This window comes from Plutella xylostella, chromosome 30 (assembly GCF_932276165.1).
Source record: "Plutella xylostella chromosome 30, ilPluXylo3.1, whole genome shotgun sequence".
Classification (NCBI taxonomy): Eukaryota; Metazoa; Arthropoda; class Insecta; order Lepidoptera; family Plutellidae; genus Plutella; species Plutella xylostella.
Genome location: NC_064010.1, coordinates 727,757 through 750,282, shown reverse-complemented (window position 1 = coordinate 750,282; position 22,526 = coordinate 727,757). Strand labels below are relative to the sequence as shown.

General features: G+C 38.7%; 1 protein-coding gene across 1 annotated transcript; it reads right to left on the bottom strand.

Annotated features, from left to right (window-relative positions):
* Nucleotides 1-1,331: 1,331 nt before the first annotated feature.
* Nucleotides 1,332-15,133, bottom strand: LOC105396542 (putative fatty acyl-CoA reductase CG5065). Its single transcript, XM_048631889.1, has 14 exons — nt 15,032-15,133; nt 10,895-11,065; nt 10,720-10,813; nt 10,253-10,413; nt 9,867-9,957; nt 9,423-9,568; nt 8,858-8,967; nt 8,403-8,474; nt 8,044-8,164; nt 7,473-7,592; nt 3,717-3,836; nt 3,275-3,426; nt 1,902-2,007; nt 1,332-1,541 (listed from the first exon to the last, which is right to left on the bottom strand). Exons 2-14 carry the CDS (start codon nt 11,053-11,055, stop codon nt 1,439-1,441), a joined length of 1,557 nt encoding a protein of 518 aa, XP_048487846.1. The 5' UTR covers nt 11,056-11,065; nt 15,032-15,133; the 3' UTR covers nt 1,332-1,438.
* Nucleotides 15,134-22,526: the final 7,393 nt, after the last annotated feature.

Here is a 22,526-nt window from a genome sequence, read left to right as displayed (position 1 = left end):
TCGACAATTCCAACTACCATCACTACTCGTAGTGTGGTCATGTGACACTTTTCTTCTGCAATGCAGTGTAATTAAGCGTTGTCGTCTGCCATCGTAAGTCTCAACGTCGTCGACTATCGACAACCCGTCTTCCCATCACTACCGTAGTGTGGTCGGGCGAGGCTCACTTTCACTTGCACTCGGCCACTTGTTTCCTACTTACATCTCAGAGTATCGCACGTTTGTACTAAAAAACATACGTATGTGATAATGGACGTAATGTATGACGACCGAATGGCATAGTGGTTAGTGACCTGACTACTGAGCCGATGATCCCGGGTTCGATTCCCGGCTGGGGCAGATATTTGTTTAAAACACAGATATTTGTTCTCGGGTCTTGGATGTGCCCGTAAAATGGCAATAGGCCCGCCCCCTATTACATTGGGACTAACATAACACTCTGGCGAAAAGTGGGTGCAGCAATGCACCTCTGCCTACCCCGCAAGGGAGTACATTAGTACAAGGCGTGACTGCGTGTGTGTGTGGATGTAATGTAATACTTTAATTTGTATACTTATTTGGTTCTAAAACGCGACACGGGTGGCGACCTATCACACAATACAGACGAGTGATGAAAAAGGTCCAGTGACTTATGGAGTACTAGCTTTCCCGCGAGCTTAACTTCGCCTTAAAAGGATAGAGTCTATCCTAACTAATATTATAAATAAAAACACTAATAATAAAAACTATCCTTACTTAATATTATAAATGCGAAAGTAACTGTGTCTGTCTGTCTGTCTGTCTGTTACGCTTTCACGCCAAAACTACTGAACGGATTTGAATGAAATTTGATATACTGGATGGTCTAGACCCTGGGAAAGAACATAGGCTACTTTTTATCCCGGAATTCCCACGGGAAAACTTTTTAAGGCGAAGCGAAGCTCGCGGGAACAGCTAGTAATACTATAAATTACTCTATCCGATAGAGTAACCCTCTAGGAACAGTTACTCCAAGAAGTCACACACAGAGATTTTTGTAAATTGAGTCATTACAAAAATTATACATTAAAAAAGTACCGACTTGTACAGCTGTACAGTCAACTAATGAGAGACTGGAACTTTATACTATATTCATTCTTTTTTGGCACAAAAGGTAAACAATCTCTGTGTGTCTTTTTGATAAAAATTCTATTAAACAATAAACTACAGCCAAAATAAAGGGTTAAATTACGAATGTAAGTACGTAATTTGTCATTATTTTTTATTTTACCTATATCTTAGTTTTTAAATTAATTCAAAATTTTCAGTAAAAATATTTATGATATTAATTATTATAGAAATGAAAAACAGAATTCGAAAAAACAAAATTTATTGTACAAAAATCACTCTTAAATACAACACAAGCCCAATAGTTCGTAGAGACTAATTAACATATACTTAGGCCCTAAATTATAGTATCTTAGCTCAACCAAGTAACTAATTTAGGCCCTAGTGTTAGACTTAGCCAGTAGAGAAGAAAGCCGTAGAATATTATCTTCACGATCAGATCCAAGTATTTCATTCTGCAAAAAAACAAACCATTATCAGGGGTTCATCCTGAACAACTTTTGTTATAAGTATTTAAATTTTGAAAATTCGCGAAAATAAAACCTGCGGAGAATAGAAGAATGTAACTTTTGGTTAAGTGCCAATTTCTCCATAGTCGATTATCTAACCGACAGGGATTTATAAATTAAACGTCATCTCCATATAAAATTCATGACAAATTGCGTCAAAAGTCCACCACTACTCCCTGGTTATGCTCTAACCGACTATGGAGAAATTAACTAAGTCAATTAAAAATTATCTTTCGCTTGCAGATTAAAGAGCTACGATAGGTTCAGCTAGGTGGAGGGCATCCCACGCTACGTGTTGTTACTTACATGATGAGATGTCGTTTAGCTCGTGCCAGGTTTTCATCTTTCTCCTTGAGGATGTATCGGCGGGCGCATATTATGGCAGCTTCGAAGTATTTGTGGACATCCAGGTCTGCCAAGAAGAAATAATACATTTTAAAGATAAACAACTAAGTAAATAATATCTACTTATCCTATCGGTGTCATATGCAACGGACGCATAGCATTCAGTGTTCTTTGTATAGAAATACACACAAGTGAGTCCACTTCATCGGCATCGCCGAAGCCGTTTCTCCATACATTAACGAAAATTCTTTGGTCCGACGGTCCTAACCCTTACCTTTTGACGATCTATAGGTGTAGCAGTTACGTCAATCGGTCCATCCATGTTTCCCTCTCGGACTTTCCACCTTCCTTACCCTAACCATTAGCAATTAACAATCCTAAAGCAGCATCGATCGCTTGGCAAATCTGACGTAACTTGTATGGATGTGAAAGATGTTTACGGGCGAGTGACACTGCTATTATGCTATTTGATTATTGCTAATTTAATGTCTCGGTGGTGGTACGGTACCAGATACAAGGTCAAGGAGACGTAACTACATAACGTATGAAGTTAGAGCTCCCTGTATTTTCTTCCGTTCTACCTTCAACAACCCTCCCAATTGAGGTGCAATTAAGACGTGACAAAAATTCTCCGTCGCGGTCGCTCTTGAGGCTGCGTGATGTGAGTATAAGCGCGAGGCAATACTTTTGGGACGTCTTAAATGCACCTCATGCTAGCCCTTCAGCTGATCTATCAACGTACCGTCGGCGTCCATCTTCTAGGCCTCCCTCTCCCGCGGCGTTATCTTGGTGCGCAGGCGCTGCACGGCGTCGGAGCGGGAGTCCCACTGGTTGTTGGTGTAGTACTCGAACACCGAGATGCCCTTCACCATGTGCTTCTGGACCTTTCTACTTTAGATATCCTGCTACCGTACTACTAGCGACACATTAGCAATACACCATTCATAAAAAAACATCTTTTATCATTCATATATCGTATCCAATCACATCCATACAAGTTACTCCAGATTTGACGGGAAAGCAATGATGCTTGGATTGTCGATTGCTAATATAGTGGTATGCCTAAGGCTGTTTTTAACAGCATGCGGATTTCATCACGCACGTGGGATAGCCGCCATTTTCCCGCAACTCGCGAGCATATTCGCAATTCTTTTTCTGTCTGTCTGAGTCGACAGAATGGCGTCCCATCCCGCGTGCATGATGAAATCTGCATGCTGCTATAAACAGCCTTCGCACGGGGCGCAATTAAGACGTGACAAAAGGTTTCCGCTCGCTCTTGAGGCTGCGCGATGTGAGCACACTCTTGTCACTCTGTCAGTGGAGTCTCAACGTACCGTCGGCGTCCATCTTGTAGGCCTCCCTCTCCCGCGGCGTCATCTTGGTGCGCAGGCGCTGCACGGCGTCGGAGCGGAAGTCCCATTGGTTGTTGGTGTAGTACTCGAACACCTCCATACCCTTCTGGATGTGTTTTTGGACGTGGATTAGTCTGTGGAAAGAGAGATGGATTAGTGAACCTGGTGACGTTCTGTGGATAGTGAGCAAAGGTTGTGGGGATGGAGTGAGAAGATCTCGCAGCCGCTGCCCAAGATCGAGTCTGATGGGGAAATCTTCTCAAAGCCCTTTGTCTCTGCTGAGGGACGTCAGGATGGATGTATACATACACGATGGTATGGTGTACATATACGATGAGAGCCGAGTACCAGTGAGCGTCCAAGCGAGAGAGAAGAGTCCCTATGTCCCTCAACCATGGTGACAGAAAGAGAAGACTATACTTACACAGGCTTCACTCCCAAACAGAAGAGTATGCTGTCAACAATGATGGCTGGGAGCCAATGGAACAGAAGTGTCCTGGAGCGGTGCAGCCAGCGGTGACGCGTCATGGAGCCGCCAGGATACCTGGTGGGGGAAAGAGATAGATATAGTTAGAGAGGGGTAAGTGTGTGTAAACATGTAAAGCAACAGTGGCGTTACCACCACCAAACATTGGCAATTTTTTAACAATCCTTAAGCAGCGTCACTCGCCTGTCTGATCCATACAAGTTACTAGAGGTAGAGTTACTACTTCATAGAGTTTAAGGTAGGTTGAATACCAAGAATAAAAACTAACGACATAATAAATTTTCAAACCATCGTTTCAATACTCGAGATTCATTTAATTTCCGAAAGAAATTGCCGTTTTTCTAGATATTCAAAGGACAGATTAAGCCGTAAGTTCTTCTTCTTAAACTATCTTCAACTTAACGCTAAAGTGCCAATAATAGGGAAATATTTTCTTGTTACAAGTTACTTACTTTGTAACAGTCAGTAGATGTATTTAATTAATGCATTGAAATATCAAGGAAACCTTTACAAACACGATTTTAACAAGAATTTGTCGCATTTCCTACAATTAGCTCATAGGCGAGAGAAAGTGTCCCTATTCGGGTTCCAGAACCGGTCTAGGATCACTAGACTCAGCCTAGGTCTTAGCTTTAGACCTAGGCTTACTTTGTGGCGTGACGACTTTCAAAACTGGCATAATACTGTGACATAACTAGGTATGACTAATCTTATTTAAACATAAATAGCTTTTCGTCTATTTATGTTTAAATAAGATTAACTTGTTATTAGTATAAAGCTGTTGGTTTTCCATGCAATAAATTAAAATAAATAAATGTGCAATTTTGTAACTTTACGGTCTTATTCATAAAGAGTTACGGGAGACCTATAGGCCTGCTATAAGCAAATGTCAAAAAAACTTTATTCATAAACGATCAATAGCGCTAAAGAACTCTCCAACTGATTCGTAAAACCTTGATATGCTAAAGTTGGCTGGACCCTACTATACACCTTCCGTAAGCCTCCTCTTGTACAAAAACATGGCGGCCGGTCAACAGCTGTTCTGCTTTATTGACGATTTGACATTTGTTGTGAGTTAATATTTGCTGAAAATAAGTTGCCATGGTAACGTAAAAATTTAATTATTTTTTTTGTGGGTTTTGGCTTGGCCAACTGCGCCTTTAAGCCAACGTAAACTTTTTTAAGTGCCGCGCCGTGGCTAACATAGATAATAGAGATTGATAAATGAATGAAAGTTTTCGCTATTTTTGTTTATGGTTTCGTCGGACCGGCAACTTAATAGGGTAAATGTCAAAATGTTTGGTCTGTGAAATTTATTAGCATCACTATAGTTACTGAAGGTTTACGGAACTATTATGAATAGAGATTTTTACGAAACCTCAAATAGGCTTAATGTGTTCCGTAACTATTGAGCTCAGTAAACCTACTTTAAGGTTTTTTTATGAATAAGACCGTTATTATCTACTTTATGTCCTGAGTATGTGTGTAGCAATTATCATTAGCAAATATACGTCTACTCCTGGACATAGGCCTCTCTCAACGAATGCTACAAAAAGGAAAGCAGGTGACAAAATCATAGGCCTTCGTCACCCACCCACTGCCGGCTACCTGCCAATTTTCAAACTTTTTATAAACTTTTCGCATGGAAATTTCAGGAATTCCTTTCTTAGTGCACCTCTAACTCTCTCTCTCTCTCTCTCTCTACCTAAGCTAAGTCCCTACCAAATTTTAAGTGCCTACGTTTAGCCGTGTAAGGTGTGGGTTGATATGTCAGACAGTCAGTTTCTCCTTTTATCCTACATAAAATATATTGGGAACTATATTTCTTGCCAGCAAAGTTTATTTTTGTCATCAACTTGTATCAGCAAATTAATAGATCAACCGCAACAATATATTTTTGTCCTCAAATAAATAAAAAGTGTCCTCTGGTATGAATCAGCAAATAATATCAATACAAAAATCTAAAATAATAGATGGATTGCCAAAAAATTTGAGTTCATTACATAAATAAAAACTTTGTATGCAGAATATTATTTTTGCTCCTCAAATAATAACTGCGCCCGCAGAATAGTAGATTTGCCAGCAAATATATTGACTCTAGGTCGCATGTTGCGATTTCTTTTTAATTCATATTTTATCAGCATTGCAGTAGTTACATTATGATTGGTCCAGTTATTAAAACATTATAATTCGTTAGCAATTTAATACATGAGTTTACAAATTAGCGGAGACGGTGCTATGGAGAGAGCTATGCTTGGAGTTTCTCTGATGGATCGTATCAGAAATGAGATTATCCGTCAGAGGACCAAGGTTACCGACATACTTAGCTGTCAAAATATGCAAGCTGAAGAGGCAGTGGGCTGGTCATATCTGCCGAAGAACCGATAACCGTTGGGGTAGACGAGTTCTCGAGTCGAGACCACGAACAGGCAAACGGAGCGTGGGACGCCCTCCTGCCCGCTGGACTGACGATCTTAGGCGGATAGCCGATAGTGGTTGGATGAGGAAGGCAGAGGACCGAATGTTGTGGCACTCCTTGGGAGCGGATCTATCTCCACCAGTGGATGATTATTGGCTGATGATGATGATGATGAAAGAGGAAGTTTAAGTTTTAATTACAATAAGATTGCTTTTGATTAGAAGAAGATTAAGGTTTAAGTTATAATTAGAAGAAGGTTGTTTATGTTGTTTTAATTAAGAATATTGATGATTTAAACTTAATTTTTTGTTTCATTTAAATATTAAACATAACATCGAGTTATGTGGACATACCTATTAAAATATATACATAAATGTTAACTTGCCACTTGATCATAAATCCCGGCAATTTTAAGTGATTAAGGGCGTCTTGCACAACAAAGTTAAATGAAATTAAATATTTTGTCTCTTGCTCTGACAGTATAATGTCAGAGCAAGAGATAATCTGTCTAATTGTTGAATTGATTTAAAATTGTTTGGGGGCAAAAATTTGCTGGCAAATCTACTATTTTGCCTTCAAACCTATTATTTAGCAAATTCAAAACGGATTTAATTGGCGATCGTTTAAATGACACCCAAATATATTTAGAAGATTTGTTGCTATTGTCACTGGAACTATTTCATTGCTCTCGAGTGTAGAAAAGAACCCTCACCAGGCGACCCAGTCGAGCGGCACGCGTGTCTCCATGACCTCGCGGCCGATGATCCAGCAACTCCTTCCACGAGTACGTCAGCTCGGCCGACGTCGTCAGCTTCCAGTCCCTTCCCATCCCTTCCTATCCCTTCCTATCCCTTCCTATCCCTTCCTATCCCTTCCTATCCCTTCCTATCCCTTCCTATCCCTTCCTATCCCTTCCTATCCCTTCCTATCCCTTCCTATCCCTTCCTATCCCTTCCTATCCCTTCCTATCCCTTCCTATCCCTTCCTATCCCTTCCTATCCCTTCCTATCCCTTCCTATCCCTTCCTATCCCTACCTATCCCTTCCCATACCTTCCTATCCCTTCCTATCCCTTCGTATCCCTACCTATCCCTTCCTATCCCTTCCTATCGCTTCCTATCGCTTCCTATCCCTTCCTATCCCTTCCTATCCCTTCCTATCCCTTCCTATCCCTTCCTATCACTTCCTATCACTTCCTATCCCTTCCTATCACTTCCTATCCCTTCCTATCCCTTCCTACCCCTCCCAATCCCTTCCTATCCCTTCCATACTCACCAGGCGACCCAGTCGAGCGGCACCCTGGTCTCCATGACCTCGCGGCCGATGTCCAGAAGTTCCTTCCATGAGTACGTCAGCTCGGCCGACGTCGTCAGGTTAAGGACCTTGTGACGGCATCTGGAAGTGCAGGGGATGGGTTAACCCTTTTCAGGTAGTGGCTGAAAATATTGTCAGCTTATTTTGAAATATGAAATAAATATGTGAGCACTTTCCATAAATAAATCAGTAGATAGGTTGCCTACTGATTTATTCATAAATAAGTAAAAAAATAGTCTATGCTAGGTAGTCTAGTTACTTACCTAGCTACAAAATATAGGTAGGAAGGTACTTTGTAGAAGTGATTCAATTTATCTATTAGCTGAGACGTATTTTATCCAGGGTGAAATTTAATCAATTACCTTTCATCCCCATCATAAAATTTATACAAGCATGATATCCTGCCTTGGGGAAGTTCTCCAATAATAATCCATTTCATAAGTATATTTGCCTATTTCAACACCCAGTGTATTGGCTGGGCTTTTACACAAAACTTAAGTTAGCCAACTCTGTCTTCAACAACTGTCCTCACCCGTTCCTCAAGTAGTCCCAAGTGGCCAGCATGAGTGCATTGACCACGCAGTCCGCCGGGATGAAGTCTGCGTGTCCCGTGTCGTCCCCGTACATGGTGCGGATCACGCCCTTGCCTGCACCTGGGAGGGTAGGAAAGAGTACGTTTAGTGATTTAGTGAAGTATTTTAGAATTGGATGAGGTCGTCGGCTGTGCCTGGGAGGGTAGGCAAGAGTATGTTTAGTGATTAGCACTTGGGAGGGTAGGCGAGAGAATGTTTAGTGATTTAGTGAACGCCTTAAGGATTTGAATTGGGTGGGTAAGGGTAGGCAAGTGTATTATTTATTGTGTAAAATAAGTATTTTGATTTGTTTTCATACCTATCATCAGTCCTATGGGCCCGTTAATGTTATCAGTCCAACCTGGTAGAGGCTCTTTGTAGATCGGAACCACTGAAAGAAACACAAGACATTTATTAATTTTTTATCTATTAGGACTAAACTTATTATTAACTAGCTGTGCCTGCGCGCTTCGCTTCGCCTTAAAAAGTTTGCCCGTGGGAATTCCTGGATAAAAAATAGCCTATGTTCTATCCCAGGGTCTAGACCGTATGTATACCAAATTTCATTCAAATCCGTTCAGTAGTTTTGGCGTGAAAGAGTAACAGACAGACAGACAGACAGACAGACAGACAGACAGACAGACAGACACAGTTACTTTCGCATTTATAATATTAGTTAGGATGACACATAATTACAAAATTGTATTGTAAAACTTCACCCAATAGTGCCATCTACATTTGCCTATCCTAAACTATTTTAGTTCCGCTACTCACCGACAGATGGCCGCAGTAGCAGCACCGGCATAGTTTCCATGGCATCTGAGACTAGCGACTCCGCTAAAGCCTTACTGTAAGCGTATGTGTTTGGGTATACGCCTAGTAACCTGGAAAATTACATTTATTTAGTTAATTAAAATTTCTTCTACTATGTATTTTGGTGATAAAAGTAGAAAGGTGGAGTAGGCACCGCCATTATACATGAAAATTTAAGTCTATGCTTAATCTTTATACCATCTCAGTGCCAGTGAAATGACATTGAATTCGTATAAAATTGCTTCCTTACAATGGTATCTTTTTTCAACTCTAAACGACGCCGATGTAAAGTCCAAGAAGAGGCCAAGAAACCTGACTAACTACTCCGAATTCACCGTCGTCTCGGCTGTTGATGCGTAGCTGTTGGCGTGATTACTTTTTCCAAGGAGTTTGGAACTATTTTCCACTAACAGCAATCACTCTTTAAGTGTGCCAGTCTTGTTTATGTGATTGTGTTTGAGCAGTACGCTAGCTTTTGTTCGTTATTTGAACCGCCCCTAACCCCTAGTCATTGCTCCAAACTCACTTGGCAGTCAATATGTCAATAGTCCCATCATCCGTAGTCTCCAGCACATGGATGATCTCGTGAGGGTCCACCGGGGGAGGGTAGGGCCTCTCATCCAGCACCGGCTCCTCGGGGTGGCAGTACGCCGTCGACATGTGGATGAAGAGCTGTGGATGGATGAGAGGTTTAGTTGCAGTATTAGCTGTTAGTTGCAGTATTAGCTGAGTGGGATACCTTTTTGACGCTGTGTTTTTGATAATCCACGATAGCGTTGGCATATGTTGTGTTCAGCTGTTTAGTGTTTAACCATTCACAATTGTCACAGACTTTCACGCCTGAGTACTTACTTATATTAATACTAGTAAGAATTTCTGAAGCCTTTTTGAAGCTGCATGCATTTCAATCCGGTATAAGCATTAATATTGGTGTTGAAATACCTACATAAAATTAATAATATTATATTACCTCTAAATTGGGACATTCCTTCGCCAGCTCGAGCATGTATTTTGTACCTCTTGTATTGAGCAACACAGCCTTTTTCAGACCTTCGTCAAATCTGAAAATGAGTAGCTTACTTTAATTTTTAACCATGACTTGTATCTTTTCCCGTGTCTTCCCGAAATGGTCGTACATGGTCGTAGGTAGTTAGACAAATATTTAGTTTTTTTTATATATTTTCATTTTACATTCATTTAAGTAATAAAACACTATAGGTACTTTGAAATAAATGACTTGACTGTCTCCCTGTACTTTTACAGGTTAACCACAATATTGAAGCCAATAACACATAGATGGCGCTGCTAAATTTCTTTGACAGCTGTCAAATATCTTCCCATTACATTATAAATTACCGTACAGACGCAGCAGAGTGCACTATGATGTTGGCGGTGCGGCACGTCTGTCTGTCTGTCTCGCTGAGACCGACGAGACTCTTGGACGTGTCTCCGGCGACGACGGAGATCTTGGACAACACGTACGAGCGCCCTCTAGCGGTGAGTAGCTTTGTGAATAGCTGTGGATAAAAATGATTGTTCTTGACAGAAACTCTTAATATACATTTCGTTATATTAGTCTATAAACGCTTTATGTGAGGACATAAACTAATTAAAATAAAATGGTGATAGAACAAATGACGGACATAACTAACTTTGGGATTACCACCACCGAACATTAGCAATATGGATATGGAACATTAGCAAAGCTTGTATGGATATGACAGATGTTTGACAGGCGAGCGACGCTGCTTAAGGATTGTTGATTGCTAATGTGTTGGTGGTGATACGGTAGCTCATACTTGAAGTCACTTTGGTATACTTACTGGACCGTTAAGCATTTCCTCAACCCGCAATAATGGCTCCACATCTTTCTTTGTTCGAACTACTAAAATTATCTTCTCTATGTTATCGCATTTTCTGAAACAAGAACACTATAATTATTGATTTAATCATAATGAGCACTTACATATTTCAGCAGAAAATAATTTTAATAAATACCTTAAGAGTTTCTCGATTAAAACTTTTCCGAGGAACCCTGTGCCGCCTGTGATAAGGACTATTTTCCCGCTGAAGGTGTCTGCCAACCGATCCGGTACTTCACTAGTGTCGCCATCTGTTGTCGAGTAGCGGGACTTGACCGTGTTATTTGATGGCGACATTTTTAGGACTCTGTAGAAAGAGAACAATAAAATGTATAGAGTGAATTCTTTCAGTATATAATTGATGAATCGTATCAGAAATGAGGTTATCCGTTAGAGGACTAAGGTTACCGACATAGCTGTCAAAATATGCAAGCTGAAGTGGCAGTGGGCTGGTCATATCTGCCGAAGAACCGATAACCGTTGGGGTAAGCGAGTTCTCGAGTGAAGACCACGAACAGGCAAACGCAGCGTGGGACGCCCTCCTGCCCGCTGGACTGACGACCTTAGGCGGGTGGCGGGTAGTGGTTGGATGAGGAAGGCCGAGGACCGAGTGTTGTGGCGCTCCTTGGGAGAGGCCTATATCCAGCAGTGGATGATTATTGTAATTATTGATTATTGTGATACATATTAATATCCAAGACCAAGACTCGAGTGCATATAAGTAGGTATGTCTTTAAACAAGTCCCAGCCGGGAATCGAACCCGGGACCTTCGGCATAGAAGTCAGGGTCACTGAAGTCGGGTTCCTCCTACCTACATTTACTACTAGAATAAAAGTAATAACGAATAAGTAATTATAATTTTTACAATGCGGTTTTCATAATAGTTGTGTGTTTAAAGAGTTCTTTAAATTGGGTCTAGCTGTTATTTATTTATTTAATTCTTTATTGCACAAATATAAAATAAATGTACAAAAGGTGGGCTTAATGCTAAGAGCATTTTCTACCAGCCAACCGACAGGAGGTACAGGTTATTTAAAACAATACACACTTATAAAAAACGTTAAGTACTTCCAAAAGTTCGCAAAGGGTTAATTAATTGTACTAAAGAGAATACAATGAAAAAGTAACCTAACTACCACCTTATGTACCTAGTTATAAATTATTTATTAAGTATGTAAGTAAGTATTTGTTGTAGTACATTGCTCCATCAATGCAAGAATACATAATGTACTTACGACTCTTACAAGAAGTAAAATACTTTTAACAACGTGAAACAACCTATTCTATTATATTCTCTGTGGGGGTGTAAGTAGGTAACCTGCACCTGGCTCTCTCGAGTGGAACCGTTGTGCATATCCCCAAGGTCTATACTGCCTTCCCAAGCTTGGACCATTTCCCACCACGCTGGTCCAATGCGGGTTGGTGGGTTCACATATCTAGATGTGCTAAATCTAGGCATAGAATAATAAGTACAGTAGTAAGAAACAACCTAATAAAACAATCTATTAATTGATTCAGGATTCGAATCCCAGATACAGGGTGTGTAAATGACATAAATTCACCCGAAAAAATGTATCTGTCAGTTTGACACCTGAGAATGTCTAGGCAGAGATTATCTTACATTGGAGTTGATCAGAAATTCAGTACCAAGCATCTACTGTAGGTTGATTTAGGTACTTAATTAAGAAACAACAAAACACTCACACCTTGTACTAATGTACCCACTTTTCGCCAGTGTTATGTTAGTCCCAATGTAATAGGGGGCGGGCCTATTGCCATTTTACGGGCACATCCAAGACCCGAGAACAAATATCTGTGTTTAAACAAATATCTGGCCCAGCGGGGAATCGAACCCGGGACCTTCGGCTCTGTAGTCAGGGTCACTAACCACTACGCCATTCGGTTGCCCGATTAATTAAGAAAGTGGGATAATAAGTAACATAAACATCCTTTGGTCTTCATTTTCATTGAATATAAATTCAAGGGTATCCTACTAACCTATTTACAGTTTAATACGTTAAGTACAACAAAAATATGTGTATTGAAACCAAACAACAACCAATAACTAATTAAAACAGTAATAGCTGTTAAATAATTCGTATTTATCTGTCTTCCGTTACCTAATACTATTATTATAAATAAGAAACTTCGGATGTTATAGCTTCCTCTAACAGGTATTATCAAATAAGATAGTTTTAGGAACTAGCTCAAAGATAAGATATTCTTCTTAGCTTGTGGTGACAAACCCTAATTTATTTAGTGGGTACTAGTGTTGAAAGAATAAGTCGTAGGGTCGCAATATAGAAAAGACAAAACCTATTAAATAAAATAAAATAAATATTATTTATACTTATCTTGAACTTGAACCTTGAATGTTCTTTGTTTTTCTTTATTCTATTATTTAATTATAGCGCAGATAATAATATTATAACGTATTTACGATCGACAAATTGATATAATTAGCTACGATCTTGCACGATTCTTATTTTAATAATGCTACTGAATTAGGTAGGTATAATTTTCAGGATTTTTTCATATTTTTCCTTTACTTTATCTTTAGTAGGTTACCTATATAGTACTATATAGGTACCTAGTACTATACCTAGGTATACATAATGGGTATTGCATAAGTGAACATCCGTTTTCGGCTTACTATAGGTACCCTAAGACGACCGAATGGCGTAGTGGTTAGTGACCCTGACTACTGAGCCGATGGTCCCGGGTTCGATTCGCGGCTGGGGCAGATATTTGTTAAAACACAGATATTTGTTCTCGGGTCTTGGATGTGCCCGTAAAATGGCAATAAGCCCGCCCCCTATTACATTGGGACTAACATAACACTCTGGCGAAAAGTGGGTGCAGAAATGCACCTCTGCCTACCCCGCAAGGGAGTACATTAGTACAAGGCGTGAGTTCGTGTGTGTGTGTTTATAGGTACCCTTTTAAATAGCCGATATAAAATATATTATAAGTAAAGAAAGAGCTACCTATGTATAATTTGTAAACTGAAAATAGTGCACATCTTTACACTTTAATTAAATACTTTTTTCATGGGGTCATTCGAATTTTTTTAGTTGTAAGAACATTATTTTTTTTATCTATCGCACTACCAACCACTTTCTCGACATCACCAAAGGTTAACTGGTAGAGAATGCTACTAGCATTAAGTTCGCCTTTGTACAATGTTTTTATGTGCAATAAAGAATATATAATAATATTTTTTTTATAATATCCTGTTTATACTTTATTTTCATAGTTACTATAATCATCATCACAACCCATCTCTTCCCCACTGCTGGGGCACGGGTCTCCTTCCAATGAAGGAAGGGTTTTTAAGGCCTATTCCACCACACTGGCCTAGGGTTGGTGGACCGAAGGGCAAATTTTGACACAAATATGCCCGGCCGGGTGTCCAACCCAGGACCCTCGGACAGCAGTCAGAGTCACTAACCACTGCGCCATTCGGTCGCCGAATAGACGAAGACCTATAAGTACTTACATATTTTTTTTGGCTGAATCGCATTGTTGAGTTTAATTAATGATGAGTTAATGACATTTAGCTTAAGTAGGTAGGTACGAAGCATTATTGATACTTACTTAATGTTGTTTCAATTGGATTATTGCATACTCACTTTATTTCGATAAGAATATTTTTTTACTACGCTTCAATATAATAATATAATAATAAATAATAAATATGTGGGGACATCTCACACACGGCCATCCGACCCCAAGCTAGGCAGAACCTGTGTTATGGGTGTCGGACAGCTGATATATCTACACAAATACATAGATAGATAGATACTAAATATAAATATCAACACCCAAGACCCGAGTACAAATATCTGTCTTTAAACAAATATCTGCCCCAGCCGGGAATCGAACCCGGGACCTACGGCATAGCAGTCAGGGCCACTAACCACTACGCCATTCGACCGTCAATAAAAAAAATAAATATAATAATTATGTCAACTACAAAAATCAGTGAAGATAAAACAAAACCACGAAATTAGTCACCACTTTTCGGCTAAAGTTAATACTTTTTGAACACCCTGTATATAAACAGCATAAATATTGAGAGGCCGATGATGTGACACGTGCTATTCCTCCAATATGCTTTAATCTCCACTATTTGTAGATAAGTACCTACTACCTACCTACCTACAGTAACAATCAAGTATGTATGTAGACGGTTACCACCAAATTAATATTTTCATTTTTCTATAACTAGGTACTTATCTATTAACATAAAAACCAGCTTATAGTACTCACAGCACTGAACACTAAATCCGAAAAAGGGCACTTTTTTGAAAAAACACCACCACTTTTAAAAAAACTGCTTTATGTAGGTATCAAATACAAAGCGAGACTGGAAAATTGTAGCTTCGGAAATATTCCTTATATACAACGAGCCATGCCATCCGACAAACAATTAGCGAAGATATAATGCAGTTTAAAAAATGTGGTTCCGTATACAAAATCAATATTTTAACGAAAAAATACTTTCAAGTTTTTAATCTTGCAGAAGAAATGAGTGGAAACCAAGAACAGGAAAACGTAGTGTGGGACTGAACCGACTGAACTGGCTGAACCGAGGGTTGCCGAGACGCTTATGTCTAGCAGTGACCAACTAAAGCCTGATGATGATGATTAAAATGTGCCCTTTGCGGTAAATAACAGATTTTAGTTTGACTTATCATCATTATTATATTATGTAGACTGATTTTATGGTGATGAGTTCAGTACGAAAATTTAATTATTTCAGTATCATCACCATCATCATCATCATACCAAAAAATCAGAGGCCTCTCCCAAATAATGGTAAACATTTAATGTACTTACACCAAGTATTTAAGAATTGTGTTATTTAAGGTTTACTTCTGTGATTTTTCTCTGAATAAATAAAATAAAATAAGTATAATGACACTAACTTAAGTAGGTAGGTACCTTAACTACGTACGAGTAGGAGGCAGATATCCGAAAAGAACAGGACTTTATTCGCACTATTAATATTGCAACACTACCTTAGCTTATGAAATTAGATCTTACTATGACCCTTACTCAACTTTTCTGTACTTGGTTCACACTAGTTAAAGCTATAAAAGTGTCCCAAATTATCTTGCCCCACAGTTTAGGGCCTACACAGTAAGCATAAGTTTATAATCCAGTCCCTATTTATGTTTCTTAAACTGTAATCCTTAAGATGCATAATCCTTTGCATTAATTTATGTGTACCAAATGTAAATGGCTATTTGCAGCTGAATTTGGCATATTAACGCCCAGTTTCTAACATGAGAAAATCTATCCAAGCATAAACTTAAGTCCTTTTCAACGACAATCCAGCCAATCCCAGCGCTGCCATCCATATCAAAGTTCTGCTTAGCTTGAAGTTCTCAAGTGTGAAACTGATTTTAAGCCAATAAAAACTGCATTTAGGTATGTCACCCACCGGACATAGCCTAAATAGCTTAGTGTATGCGTGGATAGGGCCTTGGAATCATTTGAGCTGGGTGATGGTTAGGTGTGTGGGACATTCAAATCCTTCTCCGTTAACTTAAGGCAAAATAAAATTAATCTATTTTTCAGGACTACATAATACTGTATTTTATGTAAAACAAGATTAATATCAATAACGTTAAGAACATTAAAATCACAGTACAAACATAAGTGACCATATTTATAAGAACAACATATTATATGTACTTACCTTCATATTTTATATATCTACAATATGTCGATCCATGAAAAAAAGATATACTTAAAACAAGCTAAGTACCTACAACTGTGAATAAACGAAAAAAGCGCTCCTAAAGAGAGCAAATAAGGTTTTTTCATAGAAAAACCAGTTGAATCTAGTGTAGAAAAAGCGTATTAATTAAGGCACAGTTAAATACTATTAAATTACAACCCGCGTTTCCCGCAATTACCTAAGGAACCCTAACTGCATCGGCCGCGTCATCGATCGATGCATTTAAAATTCAAGGCTTCTCTAATTACCATTACTTCATAATATTCTTTGAATCGTTTTACAATTCTACAATGCTTCGTTGACAATTAGGTACATTATAGGTACTAACGACAGAGTGATAACACTTTGTAATGAAGACAAGTCTGGTATTTCAATTCTTTTTCATTTTATTTTATTTTAAATGGAAAACTTACAGCTGTTTTGACAAAAAACACGCTTAAATAATAGACAACAGAGAACCAATTACAAGTTTTGACTAGTAGACAATAAAATACAATATAAATTTGTCTTCTTGGAGTTACAGTTACACATAGGTACTTACATAAACACAAAGAAGCAGACCAATTTATATAAGAGTACATACATCTAAAATTTAATTAAATTTTCTGGGCTAAAATAATCGTGGATAATAATGTGTCTTAAGTAATTCATAATTATAATCATCAGCCTGTAATCGTCCACTGCTGGACATAGGCCTCTCCCACTAGGCGTCACAATACTCGGTCCATCCAGCCACTACCTAGCTACCTACCGGTTAGCTGTTAGCTGTCTAAGGCCATCGGTCGGAACCTGAAATTCATAAAATAAGTCTGAATAATTCTCTCTTAACCTTCAAGATAACATTTTTCAGATACATACTTAACTTTTTAAACATAGTAATTGTTTCTGAGATTAAAGAGTTGGTCTTATTCTTACTGCGCACTGGCAACGATAATTCACTGATAAAAATATCAGCCTGTACTTATAGACACTGGCTAATCTGGATATTAGTAGAATAGTGGCTTTGCTTGTTTGTAGCTACTGTAAAGTTGAACGACCGACGATGGTGGTGACATGCTGTAGTACATAGTATACTTCATAGTAGGTACCCTACACAGTCCTAGGGGCCCTATCGCGAAGTCTAAATAAAATAACATTTAGGTACGAAGTTATTAGTTTCAACTTCAATTTCAACTTGATTCTGAAAATCGTTTTCAAAACAAGTCCGCGATAGGGGGAGACAGCAAGAATTTAGTCTTTGTTTTTTTTTAAGTATTTACCCTTAGTAAAATGCGATTAGTATTAATCGCATTTTACTAAGTCTAAGAAACTCAGTATTTAACATTTGGTGGGTTATGTTACTTTTAATATTTAATTATCATGGATACATTTTTTTTATAAAATTCACTTTTACACTTTTACGTTTATGACTAAGTAATTTGTAATATTCTGAGTTATCACTTCAATATTACAGTTTAGGAGTAATTTGGTGCTTATGTTACAGAACTTTTTCATTGCTCTAGAGTTTATTTTTTATCAAATAGGGAATAAGGTCAAGTGTGCTGCAGAATTCTAATTTGGGAAGTAACTTACCGGCAGTTGCATTTAGTGTGTTCCGACCGATTAATCGATTATGTATTAATTAGGTTACTCTATAATACATAATCTTCGATACGTAGACGATAGTTATAAGTAATTCCTTGAATTAGATACCTACTTAATAAAACTCGCGTGTTTCATTTGTTTTTCAGAAGTTCCTTGACCGTGAACTACAATTCACTATGTTTAGGTAAATTAAATATATGTTAGGTAAGTAATTATAAATAATTATGATTGTGTACTTATACCTACATAGGGTGAAGATTTATCGGTGACATCCTCGGTGGGTCTATACTCTATACCTACCCATCATACTGAGCAATTTTCTCAATGAGAGCTTCGATAAATCTCGAAAAAACTGCCTTTTTATTATTGTATTATTATTATTTTAGAGTGGAATCGAGATGTGTATTAGTAGGTATTTAATATGATCAATGATGCTTGTACATATAGTTACTTTTAAATTAAAATTCGATTTATTTCCAATCAATATCCTATTAGGTTCTAGACTAGTGCATACGTATGTTTTATTTATGTTGCAGTGACGACAATAGTGTTAATAAGTGTGTTAGTATTTTAAATTAACATAATAGTATGATAAATGAAGTAGACTTGGCAGAGATTTACGAAGCTACTTCTTCATCATCATCAGCAAATAATCATCCATTGCTGGACATAGGCCTCTCCCAAGGAGCGCCACAATACTCGGTCCTCGGCCTTTCTCATCCAACCACTACCCGCCACCCGCCTAAGGTAATCAGTCCATAGGGCAGGAGGGCGTCCCACGCTGCGTTTGCCTGTTCGTGTTAGGTACTTAAGAAATGGTCGAAGCAATTTAAGAAAATATTATTACGAATTGAAGGATCTATTTTATTAGCGGGGTGAAGTTCCTGTACGTGGCTCTCTCGAGTGGAACCTTTGTACATGTCCCCCTAATTTCTAGCCTAAAGTATGTTTTATAATGTCAGATACGAAATTGACAGATTCTATAGCGATTAATTGGCGTTCTATTGACGGTACAATCGCCTGTTGATGAACCGATCAGAATCATTCAATGTAGTATCTGAGATTAAAAAACAGACTTTAGTTCCCGTGTAAATTGTAGAGCAGCATGCCTGGACGTTGTAAGCTGAGATAGGCGCTCAGAATTTCAGGAACCAATACGCTACAATGTAAAGTCTCATTGAAAACAGATTTCACACTAATAAACACAATATAACTACCAATTAAATGCATTGAGTGTAGAAAATTACTACAACGGGCATCACGATTCACGCCTGCCCATTACCCTAATGCGGCTAGGCCATAGCAACATCTGTTAATTGGCAGATACCCTGGGTAATTATAATCAAGTAGGTATTGGGTACTTCAGAAGGTGAGCACAATTTTCTTCACCCTGTAATATCAGAGCAGAGGTGTTAATTAAATATGAGTAGAATGATAAGTGTTGTTGTGGTGTAACGGAATCATTCTCTTAAAATTCGCGAGGATGTAGGTTCTAATTCGGGCATGTTAATGTACGTCCGTAGTCGAGCGGGCTTCAGTGATCGTAACTGATCACTGAGGTTAAGCAACAACTGGCACGGTCAGTCATTGGATGGGTGTTCGATTTCATGTGGTTCTTCTGGACGATTCCGTGCTTCGGACTGCACGTTGCAAAACATCTGACCGTCGAGTTGCCCACTTACCCGACAACTCTCTCAGCACAAGCTTGCTTAGCTTTGCAACCCGCACTAAGCCAGCGTGGTGGACTAGGCCTATAAAACCTTCCTTCATTGGAAGGAGACCTGGACCCCAGCAGTGTGGACGTGATGGGTCGTGACTCGTGATGATGACTTACCAATGAATCCTTTTCAGATAAAGAATTTAAGTAAATTCAGCTATTCAGGTCCACGTGCTCTTACGATGAAGGAAAACATTGTAAGGACCAGCGTCATAGGAAATCGTCCAAGCTTATAGGAAGGCAGTTTAAGCCCTGGTTATATTGTAGGTATACACAAAGGCTCCATTCAAGAGAGCCAGGTGCATTACAAACACTGGGGTATTGGGTGCAGAGAATAGAATAGAATAAAGGAAAAAATCCTAAGACTAAGACCTAATCTAGATACGATACATTTTTTATAGGAAAATTAAACTTCATAACAATTCTTGTGTAATAAATAATGAACAATCAGATGAGTCTAGGGAATTGGGTTTGTAAATCCATGATTAAGATCACAATGTGGACTTTAGTGGTCTCACGTATAAATAAATAATGCTGAAGGCTTCGATATGAAATCAAGTAGAAAGATAATCCTTAGTCCATAATGGATTCTTCTTTCCTAACAGCTTGGTATTTACCAAGATTTCAGACAGAATTCTGTAAAAAATAATTTTGTTTTAGTAAAGAAAAATAATTTCGTAAATTTCAGAGGAGTAAAAGTCAATCAACCTCGTTTTATCTGAATTTTATTTATTTATTTAATACTTTATTGCACAAATGTGAGATATAAGTGCACAAAAGGTGGACGTAATGCTGTAATCATTCGCAGCTGAACATAAGCATATTTTTATTGTATTTTATTTTATTTGTGAATTTAATGTATTTTTAATTTTAACTATGGGTATACACCTGCAATAAAGATTTATTATTATTATGTTGTGTCGTTACCGTCTCGGGACCATGGGGTCCCGGGCATTTGGAAGGCTTGCATGGGGCCGAAGCCAACATGTAGAGGCCCGTTTGACAACATTAATCTATATGAAATGTGACACTAACCGACGATTTTCCCTGTGTAAACTATAGAAGTAAACCCAAGGAAAATCCCCGGTTAGTGCAGGACTATTGAAGGATATGGAGAAAACTAATACAGGGTTATGGAATGGGGTGCTAAATGGACTGGGTATCTGGGACTATGGAAGGACTATGGCCCCTGCCTGGACCTATATGTTTCACATACGGATAAAAAGGCAGGGGGTGACTCGCACACACATTAAATGGGCCCCCCAAAACAGTCGCTAGCACATTACAGTGACGTAGCAACAAGGGGGCAACATGGCATGAGGTGCTGAGGATGGAGAGGTATACCAAGGCTCTCAGAGCAATCGCGGATACCGGTCAAGACCCCTACAAGCACTTACTGGATATACTTCCTTCCTCCGAGCAAAATGCTCTAGCGGTACACCACTCAAGCCAGCCAGTGAAGGCAAGCAAGAGGTGGGAGATCCTGTTCCTCGTCAGTGTTCACTCTGGACAACCAATAAAGGCAAGCCAGAGATGAGGAACAGGGGTTCTCCCCGGCATCGGGTGGGTGGGGTCGCTAATGCCCAACAGCTCGCCACAAGCTGCCCTGCCGCATTATTATTATTATTATTATAAGCTTCTCTCAAGCAGCGCCACAACACTCTTTCATCAGCCTTCCTCATCCAGCCACTATCTGACACCTTGTCTAATAGGCGGGTAGCCGGTAGTGGTTGGATGAGGAAGGCCGAGGACCGAGTGTTGACTGTTGTGGCGTTCCTTGGGAGAGGCCTATGTCCAGCAGTGGATGATTATTGGCTGATGATGATGTGGAGACATCTTACACACGGCCATCTGACCCCAAGCTAGGCAGAGCCTGTAATAATATATGGTATCGGACAGCTGATATATCTACACAGTTACATATTAAGTAGGTAGTGTAGGTAACTAGGTACATGTAAGGTGGCACGTATGCATGATTTGCATAATGATTTGTATATCTGTGTCCTGTTATTTATTTATTGTTTACCTATGTTCACAAGTAAATGTACTTACCTCATAACTAGGGCTCAAACAAAGTCCCTTGCTAGGGCCCTTTTAATGTTAAGCTGTAGGTAATTAGGTACTACCTACGTACCTCTACCTACATTGTCATAATGTAAAAACAGGTAAAAATCACATTCCACGTGAAATATGACCTACAAAAAAACATGATTATATGTAGGTATTGAATAAAATTTGCGATTGTATGCAAAAATTATAAGCGAGCATCGTATGGGTGGATTTCATATTGTTTTTTGTTCATTCATCCTTAACAATGCCTTATAATTATGTATTGAACTAATTATTTATTTTGACCTCGATAAGAAATAAGAATGAAATTGTTATAATCACTGTACAATTAATTTGTAATACCTACGACTGTACTCCTTATTCTATGCTACGACATACCAACGTATGACAGATTAGTAGGATTTGATCATGCTACTCAACGCTAGATGGCGTTAATTGGAGCGCCTACGTGGAAGATGTAAAATTCTGAACATATTACTTAACATATTACAATACATTATAAAGGTAACTAAATGGAGCTTCAGTTAGAAAAAAAGCCAATTTTCATCATAATATTTATTGAAAGATCTAAAAAATTCAAACATTCTGTTATGGCTGAATGAGAAAATCCATATCACTTTCGAAGTGACAGCTGAAAAACAGTTGTT

Coding starts and splice junctions, on each gene's coding strand:
- LOC105396542 (XM_048631889.1), bottom strand. CDS start 11,055: ATGTCGCCATCAAATAACACGGTCAAGTCCCGCTACTCGACAACAGAT. Junction 10,814..10,894: donor TTAATCGAGAAACTCTTAAG/GTATTTATTAAA, acceptor TTCTTGTTTCAG/AAAATGCGATAACATAGAGA. Junction 3,427..3,716: donor TGTTTGGGAGTGAAGCCTGT/GTAAGTATAGTC, acceptor CTCTTTCCACAG/ACTAATCCACGTCCAAAAAC.